The sequence below is a fragment of the Artemia franciscana genome, chromosome 5 (genome assembly GCF_032884065.1).
Source record: "Artemia franciscana chromosome 5, ASM3288406v1, whole genome shotgun sequence".
NCBI lineage: Eukaryota > Metazoa > Arthropoda > Branchiopoda > Anostraca > Artemiidae > Artemia > Artemia franciscana.
The window spans coordinates 53,508,184-53,533,274 of NC_088867.1; the positions used below are offsets into that span (position 1 = coordinate 53,508,184).

Here is a 25,091-nt window from a genome sequence, read left to right on the forward strand (position 1 = left end):
ACACTGATTATCCACAATTAAGTTGGATAAATAAATACTATACTATATTATTTCTTCTTCCTTGGTGCCAAATTTTCAATTAAAATATGTTTTTTTGGTCATTTTAGACAAAATGATATAGGCTACTACATTTTCTCAGCACCAAAATTATTTATAGTTAGGTTAGGTCAGGTTAGTTAGTTTAGGTCAAAAACTCAAACCACCCATTAGATATGGTTATTTAGGTCCAATTCTACAATGTAACTGATTGCTTACACAAAAACTGAAGCAATGGAATTAATATGCTCTCTTGTTCTCTTTATTGTAATGTACTTTTCCAATCATCCATATGTTCCACATAGCACAAAAACAAATTGTGTTGCAGAACATGTGAAAAAATAGACATGGTACAATTTTTTGATCAGTGGTATAATTTTAGGGTGTTTGTGGTACTTTTTTTCCAAAGCATTGACAACACTGGTTGTGCCTCCCTGGAAACTGATCACCTTTTTAAAGGCAATTTTGTCAAAATTTCATTAGGTAAATTTTCAAATACCTGTAAGTCAGAAGAGGATTAACATGGAGGCTTGAGAATACATTCCCACAGTAGGCTATGTTTTGACCCTGAAATCACTGCTAAAAGTTTTATTCTCCTAACCTTACCCCTTTCCAAAACAGCACAAAGTAGGTAAACTAGAATTTTACCAATAATACGATTAGATTCCTTATTTTATAGTTGCTTTAATATTTCTGTTATTATTGCTGTTTTGGTTCCATTGCAGCAGAATCCTTAATCTAAACCCCCATCCAACTGAATCACATTTTACTAGACCCCTGTGCTGGGCCTACTCTGTGCCATAGAACTGATCCCCTGTGTAACTGAAGTGTTTTGCAAATGAACCCTCATACACAGTTTTTCATTATCCCACAAATATGAGGCAATATCATATGGCAAAAAACAAGTTGGTATCTTTGCATATTTAACCTTGTTCAAATCATTTGTTTTTTAAATTTGTGATAAAAATGCCTTTTTCACAAAAAAAAGCTCTGTTTTGCTATCAATACAGATAGACTCCAAAATAAAAATTTGAGAGAAACTATCCAGGAACAGCTAAACAATAAACTGGAGAGTTCAACAGTTGATAATATAGAAGACTGATGGAATAATTTTAGGTAAATAGTTTGTGGAGCTGCTGATAGCAGGGAAGGAAATTATAAATGCAGTTAGGAATATTAGAAAAAATGCTTTGTATTTAATAGAGATGAGAAGGGGCCTATACAAGAATTAATTGAGTGATAGATCATATGAAAATAAGAGGAATTTAAAGAAACTAGAGAAAACATTAAATTTGAACTAAGGAGGTGTGGAGTAGAGGCCATGGATGAAATTACCAAAGGTATAGCAGATGCAGCAAGATTACATAATAATTATATCTTTTGCTGGTATCCCAATAAATTGAGAAAGAATAGTTGATCTGGACTTATCCCTGTTAAAGATAGGAAGGAGCCCACAAAAAGGTCAGTTGTTGTAGTAGTAGCAGCTACTACTACAGCTACTGTAGTAGTGTTGGTGGTATGTACATAGTGCCTTTTGGTTAGTTCAACATCCCATCCAAAAGTTCCAACATTAATTCAAAACTGTTCATAAGGTAAAGCTCAAATGCCTTTTTGCAACTGCATGTGCATAGTGTTTGGATTTAGCCCAACTTCCCCATCTACATCCCCTGAAATTTTCACTTTTATAATTTTAACTTTAGTAGTTGTTGAAGATGTAGAAGATGCAGCCATACAGCATAATAGTAATATCCTGTACTGGCATGTGAATAAATTGGGAGAGAATGGTCATTCTGGACTTGTCCCTGTTGAAGATAAGAAGGGGCCTCCAAAAAGGGCTGGTTGTAGTAGTAGTTACTGTAGTAGCATAAGCAGTATATTCAGAGTACCCTTTGGTTAGTTCAACATATCTGAAAGTTCCAATATAATGTTCAAAGCCATTCATAAGCTATTGCTGATACACCCTTTGGTAAATTTTTTGCAGTTCATATAATTGACTTACCAGTAAAGTGAACATACCACTTGATGCCTTTTTTATGTTCCTTATAAATATAATAATTGCTTCTACTGTAAATTCAAATTTAAGTACTTTTTGACCTAACGTAAAATAACCTTATTATAAATAATTTTGGGGCGTTGAAAAAATGTATTATTATTTTGTCAAAAACAACTGAGAATACAGCACTGAGAAAATATAGTATTATTTTTGTAAAAATGAGCAATAACTCATACTTTAATTGAAAATTTGTCATTTTTTAAGAGCTCAAAAAGTGCTTAAAGTTGATTTTGTGGTATAAGAGATTATTATATTTGTAAAGAACATAAAAAAAGGCATTGAGTGGTATATTCACTTTATTGGTAAGTCAGTTATATGAACTGCAAAAATTTTGCCTATGATTTTGCAACTGCATGTACATAGTATTTTGATTTAGTTCTACTTCTCCATCAACATTCATTGAAATTTCTGCCTTAATACCCCTTAATTGAGCTGTAGTCAGAGTAGTAGTAGTAGTTTTAGTAGCATGCACATTTTCCCTTTTGGTTGGTTGAACATCTGTCATATCCTTTAAGTTTTAACTTCATACCCTTGACCTTTCCTGGGATATTGCTGGTATGCCCTTTTAACAAGTTACATGACTGCAGTGTGTTTTGGTTTGCTCAACACTCCCCTTAAGATTCCATTTAAAGTTTCTATGACAACTCCTTTGATACAAAGTGCCATGGTCAAAACGAACCAACCAAAAAATAATAAAAAATAAATAATACATTGTGCTCATATTTCTGTTTACTTAGGCAGTGCTATATTGCTGCCTTTGTTGTAAATATATATATATTTGTGAAAATGGCAAGGCCTATAAACATGGAACTTTTTTCCCAAACAGACATCTTATAAATTTTGACCTTCTTCAGTTCTTCTCTGTTGAGCCTGGATTCTAATGGCTAGTTGAGTTGGCTTATCCCTACCTGTTTTCTGGCAACACAGCTGACATTCTTCTTCATGGAACTTGGAACTTGCCCATTGGTCTATATTAATATCTGCCTCTTGTATGAAATTATAAATATATATGTATGAAAATGACAAGGCCAATAAACATGAAAACTTTTTGCATATATATATATATATATATATATATATATATATATATATATATATATATATATATATATATATATATATATATATATATATATATATATATATATATATATATATATATATATATATATATATATATATATATATATATATATATATATATAATTTTGGCTTTCTTCAGTCCCAGAAGAAAAAGAACAGCCTCTGGACACAGGGCCGAACTGTTCACTGAATTCAATTCCTATGTCTTGAGAAAGATTTCCCCATTGTTTCTAAGTGTGTTTCTTTGTTTTTCACCCCTATGCTATATGGAAAAACTTGCTGATTCTCATTGGGACTATATTTTTACTTATTTCAATGAGCTGTTGGTTCATCATACTAATTTGAATTTATATTTGGGCATTGGGGAGAGGATGAGATGAGGGCCACAATTGCAGCAGTAGTAGTTAGTAAATAGAGAAAATATATATAATGTTGGAATTCTCTAAGGTTGCTGTTTTACATCAAAATGTTAATTAGGAGTTCAACTAAACAGTTTTATTAAAAGAAAAAAGCAAATGTAATGATAATATTAGTAAATTTATAAAGCAACATTTTATATATTTGAAGGCAATTTAGGTCCAGTTGTAAGTGGGTTTTAAATAAATTATCAATCTTTGTCAAATTAAACAGTTAACTACTTTGTTAGGAGTATTTTAGGCAAATATTGTTTCATTTTAGTAGATATTTGATGCTAAAGGACTTTTGGTCTGGAAATTTGTCTTACATTCCTTTCATTTCAGACCACTGGTAGAATATGCTTTTCCCATTTGGCATTACAGCCTGACTTCACATGGGACCGCCTGGAAGGTACCCAATACCAAGCTCTTTTGGTAGTGTCTAAATCTCCCGAAGTCCCTTATTGCTCCCTTTTAAAACAATTTTCACTTATAACTCTTTGAACACGCCATGATGGATTATGTTTTAAATTTGGTGTCAGTATTTTGGGTAATCCATGGCTTCGTGAAATTTTCCCTCCTGAGCATCAGCAGCCTTCGCGCCAAAGGCCCCTGCGACATTTAGCGCAACCTGTACTGAAAATTCAGCCAGTACCAGCCCGGCATATGCATTACACAAGAAGTTTTGTTCTACTGTTTTTCAAGATTTTTGATTCTGCACCCACTTGTCAATAATTGTATATATTTATCTTTAGTTCATTATTCTTTTTGTTTGTTTGAATCTGCCTGACTGTTTAGTCTGGATCTATGATATTTCAAATCAATGTATAATTTTATATGATGATGGGCATGGCTGTAATTTTCTTGTGTTTTGTCATGTTTGGTGCTTCATCATGACATGAACTGCTGTTGATTGGCATGACCTTGTAGGATGTTTGGAAATAAAATCGCTTTATTATTTTTTATTATTATTGAAATTTAACTTTTCATCGGAGTGTTTTTCCCAGAAATCGGCAAATTAGCCATCACTACTTGAAAAGTAGATGTTCATTATTTTTATAAAATTGCATTTATATATTTTATGTATTAATATTAAATAATTAGTAGTGAGGTACATGTATTAATATTAATAAATGGTATATATTTTGGATAGTGACTAATTTTTATTTTATTTTTTTTTGCTGGCAAGAGTAAATAAAGAAACAAAATATTTGCCAGGAACAACCATACAGTACATCTCTAAATTAAGCTGTGAAACTGTAAATTACAGTAATTTTGGAAACATGTCAAGCAAAAGTAGAGTTGAAGCAAAACTACAAAGCAGGTTGCTGGGTCCTAGTTCAGATTTGGGATTTAATTGGGCAGGTGTCACTTTTTCAAGTTTTTAAAATCTTTTTTCTGCAATTCTGCTGTGGAATTTTATTCAGAATGTAAATATACTACTTTTAACCCTTACGATCTCCTCACTTAGAAACAAAGCAGTTGATTGGGCAAGTATCACTTTTTCAAGTTTTAAAAATCTTTTTCTTCGATTTTGCCATGGAATTTTGTTCAAAATGCAAATATACTGCTTTTAACCCTTACGACCTCCTCACTTAGAAACAAAATAGGAAAAATATTCTATTTCCAAGTATTTCATTGGGGAAGCAGGTGCAGCAGCTTTGAGATGTTAGATAAAAAGGCAGTTTGAATTTCACCACCCTCTTCTTAAAAATATATTCACATTTGTAGTGCTTATGACTGCAGAAGAAGTTAAAGCTATGCTTTAGCCTGTATTAAGACAAATTTGGTGATATAGTGCTTGAAAGAAGACATTATAGTTTGTGTATTTTCAGGGACTTTTTGCTTCCGCTGTCCTATGTAAAACTGGAGTCTGGTAGTAATTTATGTTTCACAAGTGGTATGTTCTAAGATTTCATGATGGAATTGCCTCAAACTACAGGTGTGGCTGAAGTCACCACTGTTTCTGAGTCTGTTCTTGTTAAATGTGGTAAGTTATCTGAAGAAATTTTCGGTAGTATAAAAAAATAATGTTGCTGTGTTTTAGTAGATATTTCCCCCCTTTTCTCCTCTATTTTATAAAATGCTTCTTAAAAAAAAAAAATTGAAAAATAACCCCCCCCCTCCCCCCAAAAAATGTTATTACATATGCCTCTTATTATGAAATGATAAGGTACCCAATAAAATTTTGATAATAATGGAAGGAAAGCAACTGTTTTTGTAAAAACTTTTCTCTTTTTTCTTCTCTCTTTGCACGTCAATAAAAAAATGATAAATAAGTGCAATTGCATATATACCTGAGTATAACCCTTAAAAGGTTAAAAAGGGGTTGGCTCATCACCTTTTCGGAGACTTCACTTATAAAAAATGATAAGCTATTTGATCATTTTTTTGGTAATAATAACGGAAAGGTTCTTTGGTAAATTATTTTCCCTTTTTTCTCCTCTTTTTTGTAAAATATACCTCATAAAAAAAATCATATACATTCATATCTAATCCTTACGAGGTTTTCAGCTTTCTTGAGACTCCTATTTTTTTTAAATGATAAGCTATCGAATAAGTAACAATAAAAGGAAAACTGTTTTTTTCTCCTTTATTTTATAAAGCATTCCTCATTTAAAAAAAAAAGAAAAATCTAACTGTATGTATACCTGAGTCTAAATATTAAGAGTTGGGGGGGATAACAGTTATTGTTTTGTAATGCAGAAAATTGATTTATAAGCTATTTTTTGGGTGGGCATCCAATCATTGGTGAGAAAATTTTGGACTAAGAAATAAAAAAAAAAAAAAAAAATATTACCACCAACGTGCAGATTTCTTTTTTCTCAGGAACAAGCTCGTGTGTTTGTGTCTGATCAGTCCTTGCTTAAAGATTGCTACCGGGAATTGTTTGGTTTTACTAATTTTCAAAATTGTTTCTGAAAATGTACTAAAGTCAGGAAATTAGAGCATCTGAATGACACACAGTATTTTCCCAAAAGGCATCTGATAGAAATTTTTGAGATGGCCACTTGTTGTTGAAGAAACTTAGAAAAGTGCTCATTCGATTGGAAATTGGAAGGGCTTGTGCCCTTTTTAATAGTCGAGTGTGATTGGAGGTCAACTAACCCCCCTCGCACACCCACCATTCCCCAAACATATCCAATAAAATTTTGAGATAGCCGTTTCATTCAACATAAGTGAAAAATCCGAAAATTATGTCTTTGAGGATGACCCCCCACACACACACTCAGCCCTCAGGGCAAGAGCTGTAAGTTATTGCCTGGGGGCATGTAAGGTTGATATAGAAAGGGTGATCGTATAAACTTTGGAAGGGGCTCACTGGATTAGTAATCAGAAGTTCTAGTGGACATTTCAAAATTCAGGGTGATCAAAGGGTGGATACCCCCCTCCAAAACCTCATATTTTCCCGAAACATATCTGATAGGAATTTTGAGATAGTCATCTGTTGTCGTAGACGCATTGAAAGAGACTCAGTCGATTTGAAATTGAAAGGACTAGTGCCCTTCTTATCATTCAAAAGTGATTGGAGGCAACAAGCCCCCCCCCCTCACAAGTTCATCAGTTCCCAAAACACATCTAATCAAAACTTTGTGATACCCATTTTGTTCAGCGTAGTTAAAGGGTCTGGAAATTTGGTCTTTGAAGATGACAACCTCAAAGATGATGACAGTGCAAGGGTTTTAAGTTATGCCCCAAGAGCATATAAGTTTTTATGGAAATGGTGGTGGTAAAAAATTGGGAATGACTCATTGCATTGGAAATAAGATATTCTAGTGCCATTTTTATGAGTCAAAGTGATTGGAGGGCAGCCGTCCCCTTCCCCTCCCCCTCGGTGTATTTTCTGCAAATACATCCGGTAGAAATTTTGAGATAACCATTTGTTCAGAAATAGTTCAAAGATCATATAATAAGGCCTTTGGGGTTGACAGAATCCTCCAGAGTCTAGAGGGAAGGGTTGCAGGTTATGTCTCAGGGGCATATAAGGTTTTTTATGAAAGGGGTGGTCGTTTGAACTTCAGAAAAGGCTCATTTGACTAGAAATGTATAGTTCTGGTTTCCTTATAAGAGTCAAACATTATGGACAGCAACTAGCCCCCCTCCTCCCTGACATCCTCTTTTCCCGAAATGCTTTCAATTGAAATTGTCAGATAGCCATTTATGTTACTAATAGTCCAAAAATCATATAATAATGTCTTTGGACTGGATACAGTCTCCCAGAGACCATGAAAAAGGGTTGTAAGCTATGCCCCGGGGCATATAAGTTTTTTTTAAGAACGGTTGGTTGTATAAGCTTTGGGTTGGATGGAGCTCATTTGATCGGAAGTCGGAAGTTTTAGTGCCCTTTTGAAGAGTCAAAAATTAATCGAGGACAATCAGACCCCCCCCCCCCAAGCCTATTCCCAAAAATATATCCAGTCAAAATTTTGAACTAAATCAAAGCATGTTATGTGTATAAGGACTCTCAAAAGTGTGTAACACAGGAATAACTGAGTATATTAATTTGAAAAATTTAAGAAATGATAAGGGATATGATCAAAAAGATGCTATTTGCACGCTACCAATGATACTACAACTACCACCACTACTACTACCAGACTGCTCCATTTACAGTATTGAGGGTAAATGCGAACTAATTCAAAAGACGCTATGTGCATCCATATTGTCAAAATAGTCTATTCAAAAAATTGATTTGGGTATTAAGTTGGAACTTCCAGAGAATGCTTAAAGAGGAAGATCGTCTCACCGAAAGGCAATATGCGTATACTACTCCTAATACTCCTGTTACTGCTGTATTTACTACTACTACTACTGCTATTGCAACTAATTTTAAGGTTAAGAGCATTGAGATGAAAATTTTAAGAAGCATATGAAGGTACAGATTTATTAATTCGAAACTTTTAGAACTGAATGAGGGATGTTATGCTGACCAAGAGGCAAAATGTTAATACTATTGATGCTAGTAGTACTACTGCTATTCAATACTTTTACTAGTAACGTCATTGCTACTACTTGGACTACTATTACAACTATCCCTAAGGGTATGAAGGTGCAATTTTCAAGGAATTCTGAGGGGGGAAGGTGAACTGAATCACAATACGTCGTCTGTATGCAGCTTGTCAAAAGGGTATAACAGTAATATCTTAGAAATAGTTTGGTGAGGGAAGTTGGAAATAACAGAGCTTGTTGTAAGAGATGTTGGACTAACCAAAAGAAAATATTTGAATCCTATGGTACATGTGGTATACCATCCTTGCATGGTATACCAGACAAATACATTAATGTAATTAGTGCCATATACGAGAATAATATTACTGGGGTTAAGGTAGGGAATGACGTCAGCTGTTAGTTTCGAATTAAATCAGGAGGTAAGCAGGAGGGTGTTTTATCGCTCTTTATATGGATCATTTTAATGGATTTTGCCTTAAGAATCACGGAATCACAGGAAAGGCAATAGGAGACCACGGAATCAAATGGGAGGAAAAACTCTCCTGGTATTATATTATGCTCACGATTTAAGCATACTAGGTGAAAGTGTAAGCAATATGAACGAACTTTTACAGGTTTTGCGAGTTCAGGGTGATAGAATAGGTTGAAAATAAATGTAAAGAAGACTAAGTCTAGGAATAAGTGAAGATGAAAAGGTGACGTTTGGTAAAGAATGATTGATCAGGTAGACAGCTTCACTCACCTTGGTAGTTGTATTCGTAAAGATGATGGGAGCAATGAAGATGTTAAAAGTAGAATAAACCGTCCACAGTTGGGGTGGAAGGTTGTCATAAAGAACTATTTGGAGGACATAGGAACTTCCTGGGAGGATATAACCAGGGAGGCTTTAAATAGATTGGTGTGGAGGTGGAGCGTGCGTAGGTGTGTTGGGCTCAGGTGGCTTGGTTCTGCTGTGAATTTTGAGTAGTAGTAGTAGCAGTAGTAGTAGCTACTGCTTCCACTCATGCTACTACTACTGTTACTATAACTTACTGGTGGTCATAACTACTGTTACTGAAGCTTGTAACATAACTACTGTTACCAAAGCTTAGGCTACTACAACTAATCTTACTGCTATTAAAACTAAGGATATTAAGGCAAAAACTTGGGTTGTATGTAAATTGTATGGAACTAATTCAAAACACACTCTGCCCACACTGGTGGTCAAGCAGACGCATCACGAATAGTTCAGGAATAGTTAATGGTATTAAGCCGAAAATGACAGCGTGTGTTGAAGGGGAAGTTGAAGACACCAAAAGGTGCTATGCGCATACCGCTACTAATGTTGCTACAACTATTGTGATTGTTCAAGCTATGGGTATAAAGTTAGAACTTTTACGGACTATTTTTATGGCACTTGGCATTAACCAAGTGACATATAACAATCGCAAATTCTGTCGGTCTGTCGGTCCCGGTTTTGCTACTTTAGGCACTTCCAGGTAAGCTAGGACGATGAAATTTGGCAGGCGTATCAGGGACCGGACCAGATTAAATCAAAAATAGTCGTTTTCCCGATTTGACCATCTGGGGGTGCGGCCCGTTAATTCGGAAAAATTGAAGCATTTTTAACTTACGAACGGTTGATCAGATCTTAATGAAATTTGATGTTTGGAAGGATATCGTGTCTCAGAGCTCTTGTTTTAAATCCCGACCGGATCTGGTGATATTGGGGGGGGGGAGTTGGGAGGGGGAAACCTAAAATCTTGGAAAACACTTAGAGTGGAGGGATCGGGATGGAACTTGGTGGGAAAAATAAGCACAAGTCCTAGATACATGATTGACATAACCGGAACGGATCCGCTCTCTTTGGGGTGGTTGGGAGGGGGGGTTAATTCCGAAAAATTAGAAAAAATGGGGTATTTTTAACTTACAAACGGGGGATCGGATCTCAATGAAATTTGATATTTAGAAGGATATCGTGTCTCAGAGCTCTTACTTTAAATCCCGATCAGTTCTGGTGACATTGGGGGGGGGGGGTTTGGAGGGGGAAACTTAAAACTTGGAAAACACTTAGAGTGGAGGGATCGGGATGAAACTTGGTGGTAAAATAAGCACAAGTCCTAGATACATGATTGACATAACCGGAATGGATCCGCTCTCTTTGGGGTAGTTAGGGGGGGGGGAGGTTAATTCTGAAAAATTAGAAAAAATGAGGTATTTTTAACTTACGAACGGGTGATTGGATCTCAATGAAATTTGATATTTAGAAGGATATCGTGTCTCAAAGCTCTTATTTTAAGTCCCGACCGGATCTGGTGACATTGGGGGGAGTTTGGGGTGGGGGAACCTAAAATGATGGAAAACGCTTAGATTGGAGGGATCGGGATGAAACTTGTTGGAAAAATAAGCAAAAGTCTTAGATACGTGATTTACATAATTGGAACGGATCCGCTCTATTGGGGGGGGGGGGGTATTTCTGAAAAATTGGAAAAAATTACGTAGTTTTAGCTTACGAAGGAGTGATAAGATCTTGATGAAACTTCATATTTATAAGGACCTCGTAACTCAGATCTCTTACTTTAAATCTCAACCGGATCCAGCGTGATTGGGGGGGAGCACTAGAGGGAGAACCGGAAATCTTAGAAAATATTTAAAGCGGTGAGATCAGGATGAAACTGGATGGGAAGAATAAAAACCTGTCTAAGATACGTGACTGACATAACCGGACCAGAGATGCTCTCTTTGGAGTAGTTGGGGGGGGTTAATTCTGAAAAACTAAATAAATAAGGTATTTTTAACTTATGAATTCTGAAAAATCAGAAAAAATGACGTATTTTTAACTTACGAAGGAGTGATCGGATCTTCATGAAACTTCATATTTAATAGAACCTCGTAACTCAGATCTATTTTTTTTAAAATCTCAACCGGATCCAGCTTGATTGGGGGGGGGGGGGGTTCGTTGGGGGGAACCGGAAATCTTAGAAAATACTTAAAGAGGTGAGATCAGAATAAAACTGGATGGGAAGAATAAAAACCTGTCTAAGATACGTGACTGACATAACCAGACCGGATCTGCTCTCTTTGGGGTAGTTGGGGGGGGGGGGGGGTAATTCTGAAAAACTAAAAAAATGAAGTATTTTTAACTTACGAACGGGTGATCGGATCTCAATAAAATTTGATATTTAGAAGGATATCGTGTCTCAGAGCTCTTATTTTAAATCCCGACCAGATCTGGTGACATTGGGAGGGGGAAACCTAAAACTTGGAAAACACTTAGAGTGGAGGGATCGGGATGGAACTTGGTGGGAAAAATAAGCACAAGTCCTAGATACATGATTGACATAACCGGAACGGATCCGCTCTCTTTGGGGTAGTTGGGAGGGGGGGTTAATTCTGAAAAATTAGAAAAAATGAGGTATTTTTAACTTACGAACGGGTGATCGGATCTCAATGAAATTTGATATTTAGAAGGATATCGTGTCTCAGAGCTCTTATTTTAAATCCCGACCGGATCTGGTGACATTGGGGGGAGTTGGAGGGGGAAACCTAAAACTTGGAAAACAATTAGAGTGGAGGAATCGGGATGAAACCTGGTGGAAAAAATAAGCACAAGTCTTAGATACATGATTGACATAACCGGAACGGATCCGCTCTCTTTGGGGTAGTTGGGGGGGGGGGGGGGGTAATTCTGAAAAATTAGAAAAATGAGGTATTTTTAACTTACGAACGGGTTATCGGATCTCAATGAAACTTGATATTTAGAAGGATATCGTGTCTCAAAGCTCTTATTTTAAGTCGCAACCGGATGTGACATTGGGGGAGTTTGGGGTGGGGGAACCTAAAATGATGGAAAACGCTTAGATTGGAGGGATCGGGATGAAACTTGGTGGGAAAAATAAGCAGAAGTCTTAGATACGTTATTTACATAATTGGAACTGATCCGCTCTATTGGGGGAGGGGTTAATTCTGGAAAATTAGACAAAATTACGTATTTTCAACTTACGAAGGAGTGATCGGATCTTAATGAAATTTCATATTTAGAAGGACCTCGTAACTCAGATCTCTAATTTTAAATCTCAATTGGATCCAGCGTAATTGGGGGGGGGGCAGTTGGGGGTTTCCGGAAATCTTTGAAAATACTTAAAGCGTTGAGATCAGGATGAAACTGGATGGGGAGAATAAAAACCTGTCTAAGATACGTGACTGGCATAACCGGACCGGATCTTCTCTCTTTGGTGGAGTTGGGGGATTGGTAATTTGGAAAATTGAGGTATTTGTAACTTACGAAAGGGTGACCAGATCCTAATGAAATTTGACATTTAGAAGGAATTCATGTCTCAGAGCTCTTATTTCAAATCCCGACCAGATCTTTTGACATTGGGGGGAGTTGGAGGGGGAAATCCCCCTTGGAAAACACTTTGAATGGAGGAATCGGGATGAAGCTTGGTGGAAAGAATAAGCAAATGTCCTTGATACGTGATTGACGGAACCGTACTGGATTCGCTCTCTTTGGGGGAGTTGGGGGGAGGGGTTCAGTGATTTGGTGAGTTTGGTGCTTCTAGACGTGCTAGGACGATGAAAATTGGTAGGCATGTCAGGGAGCTGCACGAATTGACTTGATAAAGTCGTTTTCCCAGATTCGACCATCTGGGGGGCTAAAGGGAGAGGAAAAATTAGAAAAAATTAGGTATTTATAACATACGAGTGGGTGGTCGGATCTTAATGAATTTTGATGTTTAGAAGGACATCGTGACTCAGAGCTCTTATTTTAAATCCTGACCTGCATTAAGCCTCTTATTTTCCTTTTAAATCAATCTATTGACTCATAGAATTTTGTTAGAGCTCATACCATATGATCTCTTGGCTCTTAGCTCTTCATGCCTCGTCACAAGTGCCATATGAGTTCTTAGCTCTTGTTATTTATATAAAATAAACCAAAACAAACTATGAGTATGTGGACTTTCAAATATGTGACAAAGCAATATCTGAACTTATATTATTAAATTAGACCTTTAGTGATAAGTTATGGGGATTTTGAACTAGCCATGATTTTGAACTATCAACTATATATGTGTATACTTCTAATAATAACACTACAGTTACTTTAACTAATGACGCTTTATACAAACATTTTTATCTATACATAAAAATTATCATAACTTTATATGTGTTTTTTTCAGTAAAGTACAAATTATCTTCTGTTCTTGAGACGGCATGAGTTATCATCTCTACTCGTGTTAATTTTGACTCGACTATTTATTGTAATTTCTGTTCGTTTTGAGTTTCGTCGATTTATTGATAGTGGTTTGTGGTAGTTTTACGCTTGGAAGATTATTTGACTTTATTTCCGCTCATTTTTGGCTAAATAGAGCTCTTTACTTTTTTTTTGAAAATTTTATTTTTTGGAAAACGTTTTTTAAATTAATAACAACATCAACTATGAGATTTGTTTGTAACCATGGCTGTATAATGTGTTTTATATCCCTTTGGATGTTTTACATGTTTTATATATTCATTTTTTGTTCTAGAAGTGGAAGATTCTTTAGCATCTAATGGTGAAGAGCTCTTTGATAATCCAAACCTGTTGTCCCCTAAATGCGAAGATGCTTCTTTGGCTACTTTTTTGGGCATTTCAGGACCAAGTAAACTTGAATTGGACACTGAGGAATCTGTACTCGTATGTTTTGACAATGAAGGTAAACCTTAAACATTAGGTTTATGCAGAATCAAATACTTTGAATCCCTTGAAGTTAGAGGTTTCACTGGTTCCATTTGGCTTTTCACTCCTTACTCTGCTAACTTGTCTGCTTTTTGTTTCCTTCAATACAAAGAACAATAGGTATATATTGGAATTTAATAACACAGCATAATATTCGTCTATGTCCGGTGTCAGATCAGGTCATAAAAGCCCATTCTTCTTCTTCTTCCCAGAAAAAAAACAAACCCATTTACTGCTTATTTTAACACTATACTCTTCCATCGTCATATCAGGATAATAATAAATGGATTTGCGAATTAATTTTGAATGAAACACTAACGTAATAGTTCAAAGGTTTTTAGACAAATAAATTTTTATAAACCTCTTTCAAGTGATATTTTGAATAAAAAAAGAGAAGTTTTCCATCCTGAGAGAACTGTTCCAGCGTCTTAGGTTTTAGTCTACTCATTACCTAAATTAAGGCCACCCAACTTATCCCCCTTTCCAACCCGAATGCCATCAGTCTGGTTTTATTTACTGTAATTTACTGTAATACCGTTTTGTTAATTAAAAAACCACGAAGTTAAAATAATTTTTCCAAAATGAGCCTTTAAACAGCTCTCTATGGTATTCCAGTGCCCTTCTAGCTGTGGAAAAAAAAGGACACATCATTGTTTCCCTTGCAAAAAACATGTTTTTCCCTAATGTTCACGTTAAAGGACAAGTCTCGTGTGTAGGGTTACTGCCTAAGCAATTCTAATAGTGTACTTTTTGTTTTGACCCAATGCTATTTTGGGGGAGTCTCAGGGTTTCCCCCTTTGAATCCCCTTAAATTTATTTTCAAAATAATATTTTACTACTAAGACTAATTTAGATTTCTAATTTATATTGCTAATTCTTGAACGAGCTAGAAATGGTAATTTTTTTTTACTTGCTGTGTTCTAACGCGTTCTTTTTTACTTTTTGGCTACTATTAACTGAGGGTTGTTTTTTATTTGGTTGCAACAGCTACTGCAACTGTGATGACAAACTAGAAAAAGTAAAAAAATACATTCACAAAGTGTATATAAGAATGTTGTAGTAAAAATTTACCAAAAAATAACATCAACGATAATATTACCCAAGGAAAGTGTTTAAGCAAAAGTGATGTTGCAGCTCACATCTCCTGTAATACTGAAGGCTACTAGACTTGGAAAAAAGAGAAGGTTTTTAAAAATGCCATTGCACGCCATAAACCACTATTAATTAAACTTTTCAGTCTTTATTAAAATGAAAAGGCAATTAATTCAAATGTTTTGTGAAAAAAAGAGAGCATGGCAACTTTCTTTCAAAATGACACCCGTAGATAAAACAGGGATTATCCCAAAAATAACCCAAAGCCAAGAGAAAACAAGAGTAGTGCCACTCGCATACCCAGACCCAAACAAACCAAAAATAGGTACTGAGCAGTCTTTTCATCAGGTAATGGGAAAAACCCCAGCTTTTCGTTCTAGGCACTGTGAGAATCTGGGAGAAGACATATCTGGAAAATGACAAGGATGCAAAACATCTAAGTATAATGTGTTCAAATGTTGGCGGACTTTTGAATAAACTTGAAAATTGAGACTTATTGCATCTGAAAAGAAACCAAACATAATCTGCATCACAGAAATATCTTTATTGGAAGTAGAGACTGCTATACCAGAACACGGTAGAGCAGCAACAAACCTAACGGAACCTGGAAGAGGATGAAAAAATGTGTTTACGACACAGCGCTGGATATCAATTCAAGTTTTTTTTAAATTTAATCATCAGTAACATAGTAAGGAATATATACTCATGGATATCCTTGGTGACTTTAACTTCGCAGGAATTAGATGGAATGGAAACAAATCAGCAGACCTGTAAACATTCAGAATGTCATTTTGAATTCGTTTTTTTTTTTTTTTTAAACGTCACCAACGAAATAAAATCACCATATGAGTCATGATAAAGATCTAAAGTAGCCTTTGAAGTAAACTCTACAGTAACTTATTTTAAAGTAGTCAATAAACTAACACCAAGCAAGCAAAGCGCTGATAATTTTGACGTTCTGCCGTTCCATTAACATTGAGTCCATAACAGCTAGTCTTGGGTAAAGGCAAACTATTTATCTCCAGGTAGTTTTATTTCTGCGAAACAATTCGGAATTATATAGATCCGTGAATTTAATTCTAGTTGAGGATATTCGATTTCGATAGTCAAAACTATCATGCTTGAATTTCCAACAATTTTAGAATATCCCAGTTTAAGCTTAAATTGAATATCCCGAAACGTCTGAAAACGAAAAGAACTTAGAGAATTGCAACCAGAAATCCCAAGCCATCGAAAAGAAGTAACTTGTGGTACGGGAAAAGAAATGCAATCCAAAGGAATAGACGAACTAACCCCATTAAATATAAGAAATTCATATTTATCTACATTTAGCAATAATCCAATTCTTGCAAATGCATCAACGACGGATTGGACAGAACGCGCTAAACCGGCCTCAGTTCGGCTAATAAGAAGCAAGTCGTCAGCATAAGCTAAGTATGATACGTCTGTGAATCCTGTAAAACAAGAACTATGTATACCAGACAAAACATTTTCAATAGAAGCATTAAAGATATGAGGAGAGAGAACTCCTCCCTGTCTCACTCCACACTTGACTGGTATATGTCCGAAAAAATCACCATTTCCTGTCTTTAATCTTAAATAAGAATCTGAATACCAAAATTTCAAAATCAGAATCAAAGACGCATTCACACCAAGCTAACTAAGAGCATACCAAGCCTGAGCATGGCAAACACTATTGAATGCTCTAGATATATCAAGGGTGCAAAAATAAAGACTATAACTACTCCGAGTGTCTTCCTTAATAAGCTCCGCTAAAACACGATGAGCGTGTTGACAGCTCAGACCTGACATGAAGCGGAACTGGTTAGCCTCATAACTAACCAATTCGTCGATATGTGGAAGTAGAATCTACTCAAGAAATTTACTTAGAGTACAGGTGACGGTAATCGGCTTGTACGAATTACACGAATTTAAATCTTTTCCTTTCTTTAATGTAGAAGTAACACTTCCACATAAAAATGAATCAGGAGCAATATACCTTGAAAGGCACATCTGAAAAAATAACTAAAGATGTGACAGAAGTTCAGCTGACCTCGGATAAAGATGAGCCGCACAAATACCATCAAGGTCACAAGACTTTGACTTTAACCGTCGAAGAGATTTCACAATATTGGATTTATCAACAGGTATAACATGTCTTTGGCTCACTCTACTATGAAGAACCTTCGCCACTAAAGCAGTAAAATGACTATGAACATCAGAATTAATAGCGGAAAAGATGCGCGTATAATGTTTAATCCACGACAATCTAGGAACAATATAACTAGAAGAAGATTCTTTGGGTTTCGGCGCATTCAGCACATTTTGCCACTGTTTACCATTAGTCGGAAATTCAGCGCCCGAAAACCAAACTGCACGACGATGACGCTTATAAGCTGATTTTGTTCTATGCTTGATGCTAAAAACTTGACCACTAGAAGGTCTACCGCAAGCAATCCACATTTTCAACCAAAACTTGGCTTGGTTCTTCACTTTCTTAAGTTCTGGATCACACTTCCAAAAGGTCTTACGGGTGTTCAGTCGCATGCGAGTCAACGGAACAGCTATTGCTTCAGCTTGTTGAATTGAAGAAACGATATTTCTCTAGTAAGAGTTTAACTTACCACGAGCATCACTGACAAAATAACCAGCGCCAAGAAGATGATAAGGCACCGAAATAGTGGATAGCAGAAAAGCGAGAGTCGAAAAATAGAGTGACCAATTTGCATTATCTCAATCACCTTTGCAAATCTATTTTTTAGGCTTAGGAGGAGCACTGAAACTGATTGTAGAGCTAATAGATAGATCTAAATTAAGAGGGAGATGGTCATAGTCTCTATCCTCATTGTCGACATGAACATCAGAGGTATGAAGAAGGGGCGAACACACACAATGGTCCAAATTAGAAACTGCTCCACTATTATGGATATATGAGAATCTGCAATCTTTATATATAATCCTATGTGCTGCTGGTAGAGCATTTAGTAGGGTCTCAGATCGACTGTATGATATGTGAATGTTGCAATTTAGATCACTGGCAAGAAGCCATAAATACCCAAGAGATTCAATTCTGGTAATTAGACCTTGTAGCTTATCACAAGACTTGGTAAAACTCGAGAACGACTGTACCGACTTTTTATCATGTGGCAGATAAGCATTAATTAGGACAGAGTCACTAAGTCATACAGCTAGAAAATGCTCAGATGAGTGATAGCAAACCGGTGATAAATATGCAAGATTCCGTCTGATATAACACGCGAGGCCAATAGAAGACTTACCCCGAGTCCGTCTAGCATTGGTACTAAACACAATTTGATCATGATTCCTTCGTAAAAAAATTCACGGTGCAGGAAGGAAACAAGTGTTCTTGCAGGCGAAAGACATCAAAACGGCTTAACTTTTCCTCCAGACTTGGCACTTTGTCTTTAGTCCCGTTAATGTTAAACGAGCACACCGAAATTTTGCGACAGTTCATTTATGAAGGCACCGTGTAACGGGCTTAACAAGAGCCTGGAGAAGAGGACAGCAAAAACTAAATGCCACATGATCATCACCGCAGTTTGCACATTTTATCGGCTCTGTGTCTTTGCGATACTCATGAGAACCAGAGCATCTACCACATTTATAGCAGGTACTAGGACAGTTAGCAATTAGATGTTCAGGAGACTGGCATTTCTTACAGCGTCTCGAGATTTTCTTAAATTCATAGACACGGATCAGTTCATATTCAATTTTCAACCCAAGTCTAAGAGCCGAGATAAGAGACCCTTGAGCACTAAAGGCGATCTTGACACTCCGGGAATTTCCAGTCCGGGTGGCCTCAGCAACTCCAGAACAGTTCTTGAATAGAGATAAATCAAACGAGTCGCCAATCACTTTTGCAATTCCGTAGAACTTCCTTTCCAGAAACTTCCCATCCGATCCACGCAAGACTGATCGGACTGAATCACAAAAGCCGCTTGCCGCAACGCTGCCAATATTCCCTATTATTCTGTCTCCAGAGGTGCGAATATTCTCAACACATTCATGTCCGGCAATTTTATCAATCACAGCTTTTCGTTTCGACGGATTGTCAAGATCACGCGGTGTCTTCGTGATAACGATAGTCGCTTGATTCGTTACAACTGGAATGGAAGCGGCACCGTCCCTTGGTAATCCTGGGAAGTGGAGATCATAAGCAGTCACCTTATCGTTAATTTGCAGCAGGGTCTGATGAAGAGTATTAATTTTTGCCGAGAGCCTAGAATAGGCTACTGCAGGCAAACACGGAACCTCTGTGGGGGAACGTATCACGAAAACAGGAATGATAGGAAAATGCTCAGTTTCATTTTCTGAAACTGTTCAAGCATGTCCTTCGGGTGATTCATTAGAGCATTTGGTCCCGTGCGTTTAGGACAAGCATCTGTAATCGACAACTTTTCCCACAGCAGCTTCTTCCTCTTCGTAATATCAGCCTGCTCAAAAAAGTCAACAGCTGATTTCAAAATAACTGTATCTTCTACTCCTCTCTCCAAGTTATACTGAAGAAAGTTCAGAACGGGGGAAAAAACTATACATTCCGAAGGTTCAAGATCGAAGTCCATTTTCCTTGCACATTCGTCAATCCAAACCAGTAATGAAGGAACCTAGGAACAAGGGAAATGTAAGGACCCCCTCAACTATTCCCCGCAACTTACGGGTAACTTAATACCGGCGGGTACAAATACGTCATTTGCGGGAGGTTCCTTCCCCTCTTCTGGTTTTTCCGAATATACTTCTCAATGATATGAAATCAAAAATAATCTATGGTCACTGGAATAATTCGAGTTGTTTTCACTCTGAATCTAGGTCAAGTTGAACCATAGCAAATATTGCGAATTAACAACTGAATTAGCTACGATCACTGAGTTAATTACGGTCACTGAAAAGTTTACAGCACTTAATTAGTACAAGTCCAAAGCAAGTTTTAAAATACAATAAAATCCATAGAGGTGCTCGCACTTGAAGACTAAATGAAGACTGTGTATTGTAGCTCTGTATTGTGAGTTTAGTTTTCATCTTATCGTAAAGGATAGCTCTGTATTGTGAGTTTAGTTTTCATCTTATCGTAAAGGATAGCTCTTTATTGTAAGTTTAGTTTTTTTTTCTTCTCAATTGCCTGTTTAAAAGATAACGGTAAGCCATTTACAGTAGATATTAAAGTTGCGTCTTCAAAAAGAACTAAATTTCAGAATTTTCGAATATATGCTGTACCAGAGCTGGATCAAAATTGTCATTTTTATTTTCATATCTCAGGGACTTATCTATTGAAATTTTGTGTTCATGCAGTCTTGAGTTGAAACAATGCTCAACTTTTTGTTCAGTTTTGAAAGAAACAGAGAGATTATGTTTTTTTTCTTTTTAGTTTTTCGAAGCAGTTATATCCTTTCCTTTCTTGGTTTCATACATCATGTATAGCCAGTGTGGTTCTAGAATGTATCCTTGAAATAGAAGAGTCAAATCAAATCTATCCATGTCAGTTTCTTTTTCTGATTTGAGGACCCACAAAATCAACATCTTCTTAGGCTTACACAAATTCCTGTAACTTTCAAGTCTTATTTCTGAGCATTGTTACCTTACAATGTGTACTATCTAATAATTCTGATTCTGCCGTCCTAACAATTACTGTTTGCTAACAATTTGACCACGAAAAAACCTTTAAGAGGAGTATATGAACAAATGTATGTATTTTAAAACTTAGTTTTGTTTATAAAAGGAATGATGTGTTAAAGATTTAGTCAAACAGGTCGTGGTAACGAACTGTAAGTAAGGAGCGACCCGGCTCAATAGCAACAGAAACTCAAAAAATGGAGTTTACTCATTACTCATTAAGTTTACTCTTACTCATCAAAGGCTACGAGCCTGAAAAAATTTGCCTTGTTTTTGAAAAAAGGGGAAATCAACCTCTAAAACTCACAGTATCTTAATAAAGTCGCAGCATCAGATTCAGCGTATCGGAAAACCTTACTTTAGAGGCTTCAAGCTTCTATCTGCAAAAATGTGGAATTTTGTTGAAGAAAGGTCACGGATGCGTGTTTATTTGTTCTTTTTTGTTGTTGTTTTTTTCTTCCTAGGGGTGACCGTATCGACTCAGTGGTCCTAGAATATCGTGGTAGGGCACATTCAAACGGAAATGAAAAGTTCTAGTGTCCTTTTTAAGTGACCAAAAGGTTGGAGGGGAGCTAGACCTCTCTCCCACCCTTTTTTCCCAAAATCGTCCACTTTAAATTTTTAGATAGCATTCGTTCATTATAATTGAAAGGCCAAATAACTTTGCGTTTGGATAACATGATCCCCCATAACCCCAGGGGTAAGGTCTTTAAGTTAAAAACAATGTCCGTTGTTTACGCATAGTATTTGTTATTCAGAAGCATGCATACATTTTAGAGTGGGAATACGAACATCCTGCTGGGGGTTTTTCATGGGGTAACTTCCCAGGGGGCTAACTTATCAGAGGAAATTCTACATTTCAGGAATTTGCCAGAATTTCTATACCAAAATTCTTTTTCTACTTCTTGCTTTCTCTTTTTTGTCTCAATTTTACGTCTGGAGTTGTTAAGGTAATTGTTTTGGGTTAATTTCGATCGGGATTTAATTTTAGAGGATGTATCCATAGGGAGTGTGTTTCTCCGTGTGGATCCCGGTTTCCTGGGATTATTTAAAAAAGATAAGAAATTAAATAATAAAAAAAAATTTCAACTAAGTAAGGAGCAACCTTAAAACGAACAATGATTATTACGTATATGAATGAGGCTGCCTCCTCCTCAACACCTCGCTCTTTGCGCTAAAGTTTGAATTTTGTCCAAATTCTTTAAGAACAACTCCTGGAACACGAGGGTCTTTTAATTGGAACAAAAAGGAGCCTTTTTCAAAAGTACTAAAAAACTTTAGTGTAAAGAGTGACATGTTGAAGAGGAGACAACCCCCTTCGTATACGTAATAATTTCTGTTCTTTTGAAGTTTTAATGTTGCTCCTTATTTTCAGTTAAAAAAAAATGAAATTTAATTTAAATTTAATTTCTTTTTTAATTTAGTTTTCAAAAATGGATGATGGCTCCTACAGTAACTATCGGAGGAAAATGTAGAAAAGCCCAACGGCTCACACAAAGAAAATATCAAGTGTATTTAAAGAAAAGAAGGAAAATACCTCTAATAAGTGGCAAAAATAGAAAATATAAGAGGTCCTATGGTAGTTACAGGGGTGGATCGATGATTTGCATAAGGGGGGGGGGGGCATAATAGGTTTTTTTGATAAACTTGTGCACAAAGAATTACCCGCAATTTAAATTGAACCTCGACAATTATGTGTCGTAGGTAGGTAGTGGAAATGGTCGCAAATTTAATCTAAATCTGGTGGGAGTTAAAGTTCTAATAAATCTGTTGAAATTAAAATGATATAAAAATATTGATTCAAGACACCCCGTGTGACACCCAGTGATAATACAACCAAGTTTAAAAAAAAACGCTATAAAAAAAAGCTGTTCGCCATCTATAAAAACAAATATGATATTTAATATTTTCTGCATGATTTTTTGCTTTTGTACTTTTAACCGCTATAGCGAGTGAATTAAGCTTTCTATTGTCAAAAAATTTGTCTTGAACCACCTTTTGGGGCTATGCAATATGTATAGGTCAAATCATTTAGCATGTCTCCTAACTTTGTGACATTCCTAAGTAACTATGATAGTAATCAAGAGTAGGAAATGAGGATAAAGGTACAAGTTGTATATTCGTAAAAGATATTAAACAATAAATACTAGTTCTTTTAGGGATGTAACAAGAAAAACAGAACGAAGAGATAGAAAGGCATAGAAGACATTTAAAACGAGGGTTTTAAGTATAGGCAACAAAGCATTGAAATTTGACGAAATCTCAAAAATTTACTAATGAAAATTTCACTTTTCATAACAACGTAGGGTATCTTTCCACTTTTTAAAGTTCGATACGTTTTGCTTAAATACCAGACACACCAATTCTATAAGAAAAAATCAATTTCTGTATTTCCACCGCCATATCTATTTGTTACATGCTCAATGTCTACCTTAGAATTTCGGTGAACGTTTATAATGGTTAGTCCTGTCAGTTTAGAGCTCTTCGTTAGTATTTACTCTTCTATTCATCCTAAAATATTCGAATTAAGACCAAAATCATCAGAAAAATATGTACTCTAATAAAGATGCATTTAGGTATATGCGTCAAACTAAGTATATGATTCAAAATACACCTCAAAAACAAATAATTATGTGTTTGTTATTTTTTTTGTATTTGATAGTTACAGATTTGTGATCTAAATTCTCAGGGTTTCAAGTTTTGGTAGATTGCTAATTAATTGTTTTTTTTTCTTGAGATTTTCAGATATTTAAATCAAAATTTAAATCTCGATATGTCTGTAAAGCACGAAAATGAAAATTTGAAATTTGACTCAGATTTAGCATTAAGTAAGAGAATTGTCCTGTAAAAACTTTGATTTATAAACAACTAAGTGTCGGAATATGTTTAGATGTATGTATCAAAATAAGAATAAAAATCCTCTGCCGTTTATATAGCAGTTTAGGCAATTTTATGGACAAATATATCCAACCTCTATACAAAACATAACTTTATTTTGTGACTGGTTGTCATTGAAAAAGTGAGGAATTCTGAAGTAATATTGTAGTTGCATCCCTTTTCCGTGGCTAACTCAAGGTGTGTCAATTTCCACTTGTAATCAACATTTTACCAGTAAATGTTTGAAAAAAATCGACGGCATTCCTCTGATTCAAACTGATAATTCAGAGACTCATCTATACCAGCTAGATAATAAAAAAAAATCACATAATCATTTGCCTTCTTTTATAAACAATTTGTCGAAAATCTATTTCTCTCAAATAATTACTCCGACCTTTGAAGGACTATTCGAAGGACTATTAGTTTTAAGCATATACTTATGCAAACCTTTATTAAAGTTCTAAAGAGTTGGCATTTATTGTAATATTTTAGGATGAACAGACGAGGTGGTATGTCATATAATGCAGAGCTTTAATTAGATGAAAATAGGCAGTAAAGTGGCCACCATTTGCTCACCAAAATCAAAAATTTAAATTAATAACTTTGCCCTTCTCGTACATTTACCTACTATTATACAAATTTCCTAAAAAACAACAATGTTGTAAAAACCATCCCGCTTCGCTAAAAGGCAAACCAAAACGAAAAAAAAAATAGACAACCATAAAAAGTAATGATACCAATTTCTTCGTCTCAGTACCATAGCAAGACTCGAAAACAAATATTTGACAGTAAAAAGAAGTAAATATTCTGCTTTTCAGCCCCATTGTCACAGCACAATCCTGAAATATCATTTCCACGGCCTAAAGAAGTTAGGATTTTAAATTTCCCCTCCTTTTTGTTACGAAATAAAGATTTTTTCCTCCCAGTTTGCTTTTGTGGTAATGCGGACAGATTCCCTTGACAAACCTAAATTTAATTAAATAGTTTTTGGCAGTATGCGTCATCAATAAAATCTAACAGAGACCACACAAAGTAATTGAAACCTTGTTTAAAACTTGTTTGCAAAAAGAAACAGGCTCAATAACTAAAAACTTTTTAAAAACTCAACTATTAAAAATCAATTGCAAAAGAAATAAGTTTCGTTGCAACCAAAACCAGAGCAAACGGTCCCAACCACAAATCCACCACTACGTCAGGGGGCGCCCCCTCCCCCCGCAACCGCCACTGGGTAGTTAATGTGCTTTCATCTGTCGACTTTATCTCGGGCGTACGTGGACAG

General features: G+C 35.8%; 1 protein-coding gene across 2 annotated transcripts in view; it reads left to right on the forward strand.

Moving 5' to 3' along the window:
• Nucleotides 1-25,091, forward strand: part of LOC136027597 (zinc finger protein 239-like) — a 132,306-nt gene that overhangs the window by 102,218 nt on the left and 4,997 nt on the right. For both annotated transcript variants that reach the window (XM_065704999.1, XM_065705000.1), the window contains exons 2-3: nt 5,403-5,557; nt 14,025-14,192. In XM_065704999.1, the coding sequence (XP_065561071.1) occupies nt 5,485-5,557; nt 14,025-14,192 (241 nt within the window). In that variant the 5' untranslated portion in view covers nt 5,403-5,484. The remainder of the gene's footprint in view (nt 1-5,402; nt 5,558-14,024; nt 14,193-25,091) is intronic.